Genomic DNA, 13,152 nt, shown 5'->3' with positions numbered 1-13,152 from the left:
ATAACCTTCACTTAAAAGTGTATGTCCACACGAGGGGAAAGAAAATGAAATCGCTGTAATACAATACATGCACATATCACCATGTTGTACCTTTTTAAAGACCCAGCAAGTACAGAAAAATACCAGTTCCATCTCCCAGGCATGCAATCTGCTCTTAAAGCCTGTTGTGGGCTGACACACAGCATTGTTGTAAAATGGGGGGTGTCAGTTCTGGCCAATGTCTTTTGCTAAACTACTTAAAGAGGATCTTCAGTCACCTGTAAAAAAAATTAAGGCAGCAGCTACAAAAACTGTAGCTGCTTACTTTTACGAAATGGCCACTCACCTGCGGCTTTACAACTGGCTGCTCTCAATGGTCCCGCAGCTTTCTGGTACCTGTGACGTGTCCCAGAAGGCTGTGGCGGAAGGGGGGCGTGAACTTCCGCTTGGATCACTGTGGTAATCCAACCGGAAGTGGGAGCGGGTATCTGTCAAAACCTGGTACCCGCTCCACCCAAAAAAAATAAAAATAAAGTGCCAAATGAGATAGAGCAGTGGGGTAGGAGAAGAAAGAGTGGGTGCAGTTCCGCTTTAAGCACTCCTGATCTCATATCTCTACAAGGCTAATAATTATGTAGTCCAGGAAAAGAACTAGGAGGGCTTTTTGAAATAACGCAGGAAGTGGGATGAAGACACTGGCCAGATCTGAGTTTCTGACAAGTTTAACAAGGATATGTTTGCAATTATATAACAGAATGGTTTATTTTACACGCCAAAAGGGAGAAATTAAGAAAAGTCCATTGTTAGGGTGTTCATGTACTTTAATGCAAGTATTATATAAACATGTAGGATGTTATTAGATTATTCTAACAAGCACGTTAATGTAAAATAAACTCTTATATTGCACAACTTGTGAAAAGATACTTTCATAAATAAAACGCCATATTACACATACACAGAAAGCATTCAGGCACATGAGTAAATGAGTAAATGTACATTTACGTGCAAGGAAAGGACACAATTTGTTATGGAAGCCTGTCAGAGCATAGGATATGAAAGACAATCAAATATGAGTCTGTAGGATAGCATTTCTGTGTATATATGCATGTTTAGTGCCCTAAATGCTACAAACGGAGCTTTGTGTTCATGAAATTGCAGAGGATTCTGGGATGGGAGCCTTACTGTATTGGTCGTTCTGACACCTCTGCAGGATCTGTAAGCTCCTTTGGTGGACGGGGTGCTGCAGAAAGCTAAAGCTAGAAAGGCCTTTGTGAGATGAGCCAGGAGGCCCCGATGTACAGGGGGGGCCCGAGCCTTGAGAGCAAACACACAGGAAGAGAAGACAGAGACAGATTAACCAGAGAGAAGGCAGAGTAACAAACTCCCAGCAAAGACAGAGGCAGAATACCCAAAGCTGCAACTACTGAACCTAGAGACAAGAGACAGGCAAGTGTGACTGTGCACAGCCAGATTTCTATTTTTCCCAAAAAAACTTGGATGTGCTATGACATAGGGCAGATCTAAACAGAAGATGTCCATGATCTGTCCACAACTGTTCTTTATACAATTGGTTTCAAAATATATTTTCACTGAACAGTTATTGAAATACTTCAACTCCTCAATGTCATCCCGATAAAACAATCAAATGGAGCCTTCCAGACTAATAAACACCCATATTGTTCCATTCCTGCAACAACCAATCACAAAGCAGTCATTCACTTGCTCTGTTCACCTTACTGTAGTGATCACTCACCAGTTCCCTCCTAGAGCATCCCAATATATATCAGTAACTTACCGGTCTTCTTGCCCACGTTGTTTCTACCACTTTCCCTGAATGCCCACAGTGCTCTGAAAAATGCTCTTAGCAAGGCCCATCGAAAAGCTGCTACTGGACTGATTGCAATCATTCCCCGAATGAAGGCATTACGGCTGCTACGCAATAAGGCCACAATGTCTGGACGCATGTGATCTGTGTTTTTTTCCCGAAAATCCTGCAAGAAATTATCATTTTGTAAATGAAAGTACACTTAAAAGTCCTAAGAAGGCATACATAATCAAAAACATAGTATTTTTATTTGAGCATCAGCCCTGCTCAGCATTATTCCTAAAGCTGAAGTTTAGCAATTTATTAAAGTGGTTGTAAACCTCAAACATGAAATATGAAAAAAGCATATCCCTCTATAGTGTGTACTTGTCTCAAACCAGGGCACTAAGTGTCAATTCTCTCTGCTGCCTCATTCCTCTGTTATCAGCATGAGTCACTTCTGGCAGGTTTCCCTGACACCAATAGAAAAAAGGTGACAGGGGAGGGATCTCCAGCCCACAGCATGTGATTGACAGCCTCAGCCCCGTGATTGACAGCCTCAGCCATGTGAAGGAGGGGTATGTTCTTTCCCTCCAGTCAGCTCTCTCCTCACTAAGCTCTGGAGAGTGTAACTTTAGCTTCCTACCCCCTGTTTTCAGCTCAAACAAGCTGTATACATTTTACACTTTGAACAGATGTAGAGAAGGGAAGACTGCAGATAAAACAGGTACAACTCTGTATCACCTGAGGCTAGTCACTTCACTAGGTATATGTAAGGGTTTACATCCACTTTAAATCAGTACAAGTGATAAAACTTATATAACTGAAGAGTGTCTTGTGCACTGGTTACTGCAATGTTCCTCAAAATCTTTCATCCTCTACCCCACAGGTGTCAAACACAAGGCCCGCGGGCCGAATGCGGCCCCCCAGGCCATTTCATGTAGCCCTCGCACCTCTCCTGCAGCTGCGGCACCCCCACTGTCTCTGCTCCCACCTTGTCTCTGTAGTGGGCAGCAGAGAGGACAGTACTCCTTTTCCAGATCCTGCACTCCTCTGTGCAGCTGCAGAAAGGCTCATCTTGGCCCTCCCCCTTCTCAGCAGTCCGCAGCAGAGAGGAGAGCAGAACTCCTCCTACAGATCCTGCACCTCTCTGTGCAGCCGCAACATTACCTTGCCTTTGCCTCCCCTGGTATCCGCATTCAGCAGACTCTGGAAGCTGACTCCAACCCTCCTTTGGTTCTCCTCCAGACCCAGTACTTCTTCCCCGATCCACCTTATCTTCATGGCAGCAGCACAAGGTAAGGGGGATGCATTGTGATGTAGGAAAGGGATGGTGACTTTTGACATCTCTCATGTAAGGAAGCGTGAGCTGCTCTGGAAATCTAATCTTACAGATATAACCGGCCCTTTGAGGGCAACCATAATGCTGATGTGGCACACGATGAAATTTGAGTTTGACACCCCTGTGGTTTTCTGGTGATATGTGGGTAAATATAAGCAGCTTCACCCATCACAGGCACTCATAAAAAGATTAGACTATGCCCACCCTTTTTGCCCCCCTTGTTCATTCATAGAAGTTATACTATTGGTTCCCACAATGAAAAGCGCTCTACAACTGTATGAATGGCAAACAGGTGGGTGAATAAAAGGTTTGCCTCCTCCATTAATAGAGCGCTTTTAATTGTAGCCACCAGCACATGAGGCACTCTTCACTAATGTAAATTCTGTCCCTGGTGCCAATTCAAGAAAAAAAAAAAAATACTAAATTTCAGATCTAAATCATTACTGCTTTAGATTCCAGTTTGTCTGTCACCACTAGGGGGCAGCACATAGCTATGCTTGTCTACTTTCTGAGGATTTATGATGACTGCTTTGCATATATAACTACTATAGATAATGAAAACAAATGACACCACTCAAACTAACCACACAGGTTACAAAGTTGTTGTACAATCTGTGAACAAATCTCTTTAAAATGACCAATAAAAGTTTGCAGTGCAAGATCAGTAAATTCAATTTATATCCAAACAGGTAGAATCCCCCTCCCACACAAACTATACAGTTGATAAATCGCATTGTAGCATCTATGGTTAGCTAATTACTTATTTTTCATTAAAAAAAATAATCTAAACAAAACATTTCATGCGGTTTCTAATACCAGCTGTTCAGAACTCTAACAAACTTTCCATTTTCTTTCTTTAGCAGGGGTAGCTTCTATTATGCAATTTAGTTTGAAGATTATTAGGAGAATGCACATGTATTCTTTTTCCATCACGGACTAATATGACATGCTGAAGAAGTGGAGATGGCTGCTACACAGGTTTTCACAGAATTACAACTGCAAAACGTCTGTGACAGCACGCAGGCTTCTGCAAGTACTTGGCGGCATGCAATGTGCTCCTCGGGATTGGAGATTAGATGGGAGGAAGTGCGTCTTTTATTTTCACACTCTTTTTCTGAAGGGTAGCCTTGATCAGTTTGGAGAGGCGACAATCTGATTCTGCTTTTCTATTCAACTCATTGACAAGAGATCACTTTTAATCGTTTCCTACAGCTTGGGGTTATCAACAAACTACACTTATATTGCATTAAACTGTTGCTGTATGGAGAGGCAGAGAAGAGTTGGATCAAAAGGCCAGCAAAAGCCAAGATAGCCAGCAAAGCCAAGCAAAAATCCCAGTTACCTCAATATAACAGACTATGCAATCCAATGTAACCACCATGTAAGGTGTTGATTACAATGTGCTAGAGTGCTCCCCCATAGGGGAATTACCAAAAAAGGAGCAAGTTTTATCCCTGCACCATCCTTCTAAGCTGAGAAAATGGAGCAGATTCTGCTTTTATTTAATAAAAGGGGTGCAATTCCACCCCATACCCATCTTCTGCTCCTAAAGCCTCCTGGGATGTCTACATTACTTATCCCAGGAGGCAACAGCTTCCTCATCAGCTAGAGAAAGAAGGACCACGCAGCAGATCACAGAACCAGCTGCAAAAATCAGCAAAAGACAGCTGGCTCTTGATCATGAAAAGAAGGAAGATAGCAGCGCTGCACCTTTTATGGGGCAGCAAAGTGGCAGGTTACAACAGAGCACTGCTGAACTCATTGGGCATGTGAGTATGTTTATTGAGGATAACAACAGTGAAAAAAGATAAGAGTGGATCTTAACCACTTGCCGACCAGTCACTGGGACTGTACTGCGGCAAAGTGGCACGATTCCGTTCAGCGACGTAGACCTACGTCGCTGTACTCCTCCCCCTGTAGGCGGCGCTCGAGTGCGCCGCCCGAGGCGCGCTCCCGCTGTTTTCAGTCACAGCGGGAGTCTGGCCAGGGGAGGAGCGGCGGGGATCGCCACTGCTCTTCCCCGATCGTCGGGGAATCGAGTTTGGAGATCCGCCCGCTTGTGTAAACAGAGCAGGCGGATCTCCTAAGTGACAAGGAGTGACAGATTGCAGTGTTCAGCATAGCTGAACATGCGATCTGTCCTTGAGTCACTCAGTCACCTCCCCCCACACACGTTAGTAAGCACCAGGCATACATTAACCCCTCCCTCTCCAATAAAATTAACCCCTTCCCTGCCAGTGTCATTTTTACAGTAACAGTGCATATTTATAGCACTGATTACTGTAGTAATGTCACTGGTACCCCCAAAAGTGTCAAAAATGTCAGTCAAGGGTCCGATCTGTCCGCCGCAGTGTCGCAGTACCGCAAAAAAAAAAAATTGCAGATCGCCGCCATTACGTGTTAAAAAAAACAAACACCAAAAATGACAGAAATCTTTCCCTTAGTTAGTAAACGCAATAACTTTTGCGCAAACCAATCAAAATACGCTTTTTGCGATTTTTTTTACCAAACATATGTAGCATAAAACAAACTGGCCGAAAATGTTAAAAAATTTGGGTTTTTACATTTTTTTGGGGGAATTTCATATAAAAAAATTGAAAAATATTGCTATTTTTGCAAAATTGTCGCTTTTTTTTGTTTATAGCGCATGATCAAAAAATCGCACAGGTGATCAAATACCACCAAAAGAAAGCTGTATTTGTGGGAAAAAAAGGACGTCAAATTCGTTTAGTTACAGCGTCGCACGACCGCGCAATTGTCCGTTAAAGTCACGCAGTGCCGAATCGCAAAATAGGCCCTGGTCAGGAAGGGGGTAAAATCTTCCGGGGCTTAAGTGGCTAATATATTACAGAATAAAAACTATAACTAGAACAACTTAGTTTTTGCCCATAGCAACCAGATTGCAGCGTTTATCAGTAATCTCCATTGAGGGGATACAATAATATTACTCGTTTTACAGCACTCACCTTAACACCATATTTGACCTTGCCAGCATAGTGATGAATAATGAAAGCTGGCTCCATAACTGCTGGAAACTCAATGTATTGGTTGCCTTCATTATGGCGTTTGAATTTTTCAAGCAGAGTCTGATGAGTAGCTTGCGGAAAGCTAATTAAGAAAAACAAGATAGAAAAAAAAGCAACTTTGGAGGAAAATGTTTTTTTTTTTACAAGAGATAACTGATAAATACGTATGAAAATGTGTCCCAGGAGGACACGAGTGGGGTATCTTACTTGCTCTCTTCATCCAGCAGCTGGAGCAGTCCTGTTGGCCTCTTGCTGATCAGACTGATGCAGCCTGCATTATCTGAGTAATTGATGTTGCTCCAGCTTATTCCCTCTGATCGATATTGCTCCTGGAGAAAAAAAAAATAAAAGTTACAACTTTGATTATGTCACTAGAAAACAAAATGCTGCTCCCTCCTGCCAAACATACATATTGATCCAGGTTGTTGAAGCAGAGTAACAAGTTACAATTATTGTATAACAAAAGCATTGCATAAGGATTGTTTATGTAATTCACAAACTAAACTCTGTCTTTTTTTGTATTTGTATGAATGGTACATGTTGTTTCACGAAATTTTTTTTTACTGCTTAACAAAATTTGCCCTGGGGTTATGTTAGGTGCTAAGTTTAGACGCAATTAGTTTTAAGAGCAGATTTTTAATATACCTTGTACTATTATAAAGGGGAACACTAATCTTTTTACTGTGTTTTTTAAATGTATTAATGAAAACTTTGATTCTGTATATAGTTTGTAATAGGAAATGCACAGGTAAGCAGCCATATTTGCAGTCAACTTCTGCCATGCTGGTGAGCCTGCACACTAAATAAAATTTCGATCAGTGCAAGACCAAACTGGCTGTGTCTGGTATGGATTCTATTTTTTCACTATATGTCTACCAGACAAAGCCAGTCTGGCCATGCACTAAATTTTAGATGCGTGCCTTTGAAAAAGTCCATTACACAGTCCACTTTTGCCATGTTTGGGAGCCTGCCCACTAATTAAAATTTAGATTAGTGCATGTCCAGACTGGCTTTGTCTGGTATGGGTTCTCTTTTTTCACTATATGTCTACCAGACAAAGACAGTCTGGCCATGCACTAATCTAAATTTTAATTAGTGGGCAGGCTCCCAAACATGGCAAAAGTGGACTGTGTAATGGACTTCTTTCAAAGGCACGCTTTGAAAAGGTTTCCATCAGTGTATTCTGACAGTGGCGAGTGCTGGTGTCAGCATGCAATGCCCCGGAGGGGAGAAAATGACTCCACTCACCTTGCTAGCTGCAAGAAAAAAAAAAAAAAAAAAACAATAACATGTATAAGGCCAGCTTACAAACCCATAGCACAGTGTGCTGAGAGGGCACCCACATGGGTGTGGTCCTGAGCCGCGCTGTGTGCTTATATAAACACACACAGTGCGACTTGGCCACACCTCTGAACCCTCTTCACCGGATTTGACTGACAGCAGTAGGAGAGGAGAGCGGTGCTGCAGCTGGGTACAGTTCTAGATAATAAGAGGTCTTAGGTAAGTGTTTTGAGATGGGGTGGAGGAGACAGGTGTTAAGGTTTTTTTTTACAAAGACTGCATTAACACAAAAAACCTTTTTGTATTTAGAACCACTTGAAGGAACCAAACTGACGGAAACTTGTGTTGAGCACAATATGGAGGCCATCCCTGCAGACCTTCCTATGAGAATGCTAGTTGTCTGTCTTTGGATTTGGAACTCCCCAATCAAGAACAATTATGTAGTTCAGGAAAGTTACAACTTCGGATCTACACACTTAGGCCCCTTTCACAGAGTCGGACCGTTCAGATCCGCCTGTCAGTTTTTTTGGCGGATCTGAACGGACACCCCATGCATCTCTAGAGGGCATTGGATGTCAGCGAAGACATGTCCGCTGACATCCGATCAGATCCGATCTGTCAAATGTGGACAGATGGAAACCCTATTTTCAATCCGTCCAGCGGATCGGATCAGATGGGGTCAGATGAGAACGGACCGATGGTCCGTTCCCATCCGATTCCCCCATAAAGAACAGCAGATCTGACAGCTGTGTCTCCGCACACAGCGGGGAGACACAGCTGCCATCCGCCTGCTCAGCGGGGGATCGGCGGATGGATCCCCCCGCTGAGATAAACGGAGTCCACCTGACGGACCGGATTGTGTGAAAGGGGCCTTATGCTGTGAAAGTAACCATGACAGTACTGAAGCTGCAAAATTATGACAACAAGGGAATGTACATTTTCAAAATGAAAGGTCAACAGTGGTGATTTCATTTTAGGCCTTGAACAAATGGGCTTCAGCTTGTATAACAGCAGTGTGAGAGCAAGCTTCTGCTTCTTTCAGCAAGCTTTGGGGAGCCTTCTACAACTCTTTAAAAAAAAAAAAAAAATGTTCACATCTAGTTTGGGTTTGTTAAATTCATATTTTATTGAGAGTTTGGTTGCTACTTTAAACAAGAAAATATAAAATACTTCAGCAGGCTTTCAAAATGTGCCAAGCAGTGTTGAAGCTTGTTGAGAACCTGCTGAAGCATGCAAGTGTATTAAGTGACTGCCAGTACTCCCATTAGGATCTGCATTAAACTTCCCCAAACTGAAGTGGAAGGGTGCTCTTTAGGCATGCTGAAGACTTTGCAAAAGTAAAAAAAAAAAAAAAAGCTTCTACATACACACATTGAAGCCTGTGTGTACATGGCTATAGCAAATCATTTTATTGAAATAAAGTTGCTAGAAAAAAAGTAGATTAAAAAAAGTCTGAAAATTCCTTGCTTTTTCCTACACTGAGAAGACTCAATAAAGTGTACAGCAAGCTTACAGTTGTATAGAATTCACTTCTAATGCCGCTACGCTATACTTGTGCGGGAACAGGATTACAAGAAATCACCATTTTAAAGACAGCAGGAAATTTCCTGACATGTTCTTTCTGATGATAGAATGTGAAAGCAGAGGAAGTGCAGAGCGCGGGATAATCAGAGCAGTGAGATTCCTCTGAGACCATCTAAAGCTCTGATAATGTACAGTGTTCAGCTTTAAACAGAGAATTAGTTAAATAAGGCTGCATTCACATGTCAGCTTATAATCGTGGGCAGAACCGCCGCGGTTCCGCCCGCGATTCGGAGATTTATTGCAAATCGCAGGATGCCTAGCGTTGCCCGTTGATTTGCAATAGCCCCCCAAACGCCGAGCGATGTTGCCGCGATTTACGCCCGCCGAATCGCGCCAACATCGCACAAACAAAATCGCGGGACGCAATACGCTCCAAAGAAGCTCTTGTACTTTTTTGGAGCATATTGCGTCCCGCGATTTTGTTTGCGCAATGTTGCCGCGATTTGGCGGGCGTAAATCGCGGCAACATCGCTCGGCGTTTGGGGGGATATTGCAAATCAACGGGCAACGCTAGGCGTCCCGCGATTTGCAATAAATCTCCGAATCGCGGGCGGAACCGCGGCGGTTCTGCCCGCGATTATAAGCTGACATGTGAATGCAGCCTAAAGGACTGAAGTGCGCAAATTATGGTGCAGCTCTGCATGGTAGCCAATTAGCTTCTAACTTCAGTTTGTTCAATCCTGCTTTAACAACAACAAAAAAACGGAAGCTGGTTGGTTTTTATGCAGAGCTGCACTAGATTTTGCACTCTCCAGGTTTAGTAAATCAACCCCAATGAGTTACTAGTGCTAACAAGTCAACACCCCAACCATGAAAAACTGGAAAGTTCCCCTTAATCGGAATTCTGTGTTACTACAGAATAAGTACACAATGCTTCAAAGTGGGTCAACAAATTGTAATAGAAGCCTGTGCTGTGTAATCATATTGAAATGTTCAATCATATTGACATTTTTCTGCTTTAATCAGAATTTTGTAAGGCGGCTTAATGTGATTGGTGGCCACAAGACCATCTTAGTACTGACATTTGCTGTGAGCAGAGATGTATAGTAACTAAGTAGAACTACTTCACTACTGTACTTAAGTCCTGAAAGGCGGTATCTGTACTTTCCTAGAGTAGAATTTTTTTCTCCTACTTCCACTTTTACTTACATAGTTACATAGTAGGTGAGGTTGAATAAAGACAATAGTCCATCCAGTTCAACCTGTGTAGGTGTGTGTGGCTGTAATCATCTCACATACCCCTGAATGTTCTGATCCTTGAGATGTAAGTCTAAGAGTCTTTTGAAAGCCACCATACTACCCGCAGAAACCACCTCTTGTGGTAGAGAATTACACAATCTTGTAGCCCTAACAGTAAAGAACCCCCCACGTTGCCTGAGGTTAAAACGCTTCTCCTCTAATCGCATTGTATGCCCTCGAGTCCTCATGCAATCCCTTCGAATGAACAGCTTTTTTTCTAAGCTGGGATCCCCATTAAGATATTTATAAATTGCTATCATGTCCCCCCTCAGACGTCTCTTCTCCAGGGAAAATAAATCGAGCGATTGTAGACGCTCTTCATAGTCAAGGTCCTCCAATCCCCTAATTAGTTTAGTTGCCCTTCTCTGGACTCTCTCCAGCTCCAACACATCCCTCCTGAGGACTGGCGACCAGAACTGGACAGAATACTCCAGATGCGGTCGGACCAGAGTTTTATAAAGTGGAAGGATTATAGTCTTATCTCTGGAATACATCCCTTTCTTTATGCATGCCAATATTCTGCTGGCTTTGGCAGCTGCCGCTTGACATTGCATGCTGTTGCCTAATCTATCATCAACCAAGACTCCCAGATCCTTCTCCATTTTTGATTCCCCCAAGGGTTCCCCTCCTAACGTGTATTGTGATTTTATGTTTTTAGTCCCCAAGTGCAAAACCTTACACTTCTCCACGTTAAACCTCATTTGCCATGTCGTTGCCCACTCTGTAATTTTGTCCAGGTCATTCTGTAGGATATCTGCTTCATGCTGTGCAGTTATTGCTCTGGCCAATTTTGTGTCATCTGCAAAAACTGATATCGAACTACTGATCCCGACCTCAATGTTGTTTATGAATAAATTGAACAAGGTTGGTCCCAGGACTGAGCCCTGGGGCACCCCGCTTACTACCTCAGACCAGTCTGAGTATGCGCTGTTTATTACCACTCTTTGGACACGCCCTTTAAGCCAATTCCGTATCCAAGAGCAAACCCTGCTGTCGATACTTGCAGATCTTATTTTATAAATTAAGCGCTTGTGGGGAACTGTATCAAACGCCTTAGCGAAATCCAAGTACACCACATCCACTGGTCTCCCCCTATCTAGCTCACAGCTCACCTCCTCGTAAAATGTTAATAGATTGGTTTGACAAGAACGCCCATTTGTAAACCCGTGCTGATTACTGCTGATGATGTTGTTGTCTTTAGCAAACTCTACGATATAGTCCCTTATCATCCCCTCCAGAAGTTTACATACTATTGATGTCAAACTGACAGGCCTATAATTTCCCGGGATATGCCTCTGGCCCTTTTTGAATATCGGAATCACGTTAGCTTTCTTCCAATCCCCTGGTACATCTCCTGTCCTAATACTGTCAGCAAAGATCAGGAACAGTGGTCTGGATATAACCTTACTGAGTTCCTTGAGTACTCTCGGATGTACGCCATCCGGGCCTGGTGATTTGTTTGTGTTGAGTTTATCCAGCCTTTCCCTGATTTCACCCTCTGTTAGCCATAGTGGCAAGTCCTGTGTATTACTACTAACCAAACAGTCATGGTCACTTCACTACATTTTTTCAATGATTCCAATACTTCTACTCCAATATTTTTTTTTTTGTGCTGCATAGTTACTTGTTACAATCATAAAAATTACCACTGCCAGAACAGTAGATGACAGGTTTCATGAAGCTCAAAACATGTGTATTATCAGCGCATACGAAAATAAATGCTACTGTATGCATAAATAAAAGCTGCATTTGAAATAATAAAAAACAATATGATGTTCAAACTTTTGACTTCTTTCTTTAATAACTACATAACACAGTACTTGTACTTTTACTTTCAGTACTTGAGTAGCAATTTTTTTTTAAAACTACTGGTACTTTTACTTTCAGTACTTGAGTAGCAAAATTTTTAAAAAAACTACTTGAAATACTCAAGTACAAAAAATGTTGAATACTTTAGTACTTCTACTCAAGTCACTTTTAGATCGAGCACTTCCACTTCTACTCAAGTCACTTTTTGATCGAGCACTTGTACTTTTACTCAAGTATGGGTTTCGAGTACTTTATACAACTCTGGCTGTTAGAGGCAGCGATGAGGGTGTTGTAGCATCAGTAGTTGATGAGTTCAAGGATTGTCAGATTACATGCAAAATCAGGACAACAGAAAAATCGTAACTCTATGCATCTAAAAGTTTTGTTTGATGCATCTTTAAGGCTGGGTTCACACTGATGCAAATTAGATGGGAGTTTCCCCTCATCCAATTCACATGACAGGAGAGTGTGACCAGCTCTCAATGGAGCCGATTTACACAGCTCTCAATGGAGCCGATTCACATCTGTACGTCTTCTGGTCCATTTCAAGTGCAAATTCAGCTGAAAATTCTGACCCGATTCATACCTGAAACGGAGAACAGGGACGCACCGGACCCCATGCTGTGAGCCGTGGCCGCAGTTAGTGTGAACCCAGCCTAAGCAAGATGAATATCATGATAAAAGATATTATTCCACTAGAATAACAGATTCCATTATTTTAACCCATTTTATCAAAGATCTTACCCAAACTGCAATATGGCATAAAAACTGACCAACTAGCTAGTCCTAATACAAATGCGCTGTGAATTTAAATAAATCTTGTAAAACACCAACCTGTTCAAGCTGAAAGAGATGTTGATTGAAGTAATGTTGTAGACGCTCATTGGCAAAGTTAATGCAGAATTGCTCAAAGCTGTTGCTTCCATAATCCTCGAAACCAAAGATATCCAGGACCCCGATGGAAAGAGTCTAGATTTATATGAAAAAAAAGGATAAAAAAACGACAATAAAATGGGCAGCAGTGACTTCTGTTCCAATTCTTATTTCCTTTAAAAGGAACTCTTATGGTTTTTGTACTATGTATCTTA

General features: G+C 42.3%; 1 protein-coding gene across 4 annotated transcripts in view; it reads right to left on the bottom strand.

Annotated features, from left to right (window-relative positions):
* The window catches only part of MYO9A (myosin IXA), a 225,862-nt gene that overhangs the window by 73,808 nt on the left and 138,902 nt on the right, over window positions 1-13,152 (bottom strand). For 3 of the 4 annotated variants that reach the window (XM_082257060.1, XM_082257061.1, XM_082257063.1), the window contains exons 11-15: window positions 12,899-13,033; window positions 6,359-6,480; window positions 6,092-6,233; window positions 1,775-1,970; window positions 1,162-1,293 (exon numbers count right to left, since the gene is read on the bottom strand). In XM_082257060.1, coding sequence (XP_082113186.1) covers window positions 1,162-1,293; window positions 1,775-1,970; window positions 6,092-6,233; window positions 6,359-6,480; window positions 12,899-13,033 — 727 coding nt within the window. The remainder of the gene's footprint in view (window positions 1-1,161; window positions 1,294-1,774; window positions 1,971-6,091; window positions 6,234-6,358; window positions 6,481-12,898; window positions 13,034-13,152) is intronic. The other variant, XM_082257062.1, reaches the window with a different exon arrangement.

Source organism: Pelophylax lessonae (genome assembly GCF_965119305.1).
Source record: "Pelophylax lessonae genome assembly, chromosome: 4".
In the NCBI taxonomy this organism is placed as follows: Eukaryota; Metazoa; Chordata; class Amphibia; order Anura; family Ranidae; genus Pelophylax; species Pelophylax lessonae.
The sequence above is the reverse complement of the archived record's forward strand: the minus strand, read 5'-3'. Positions and strand labels throughout refer to the sequence as shown.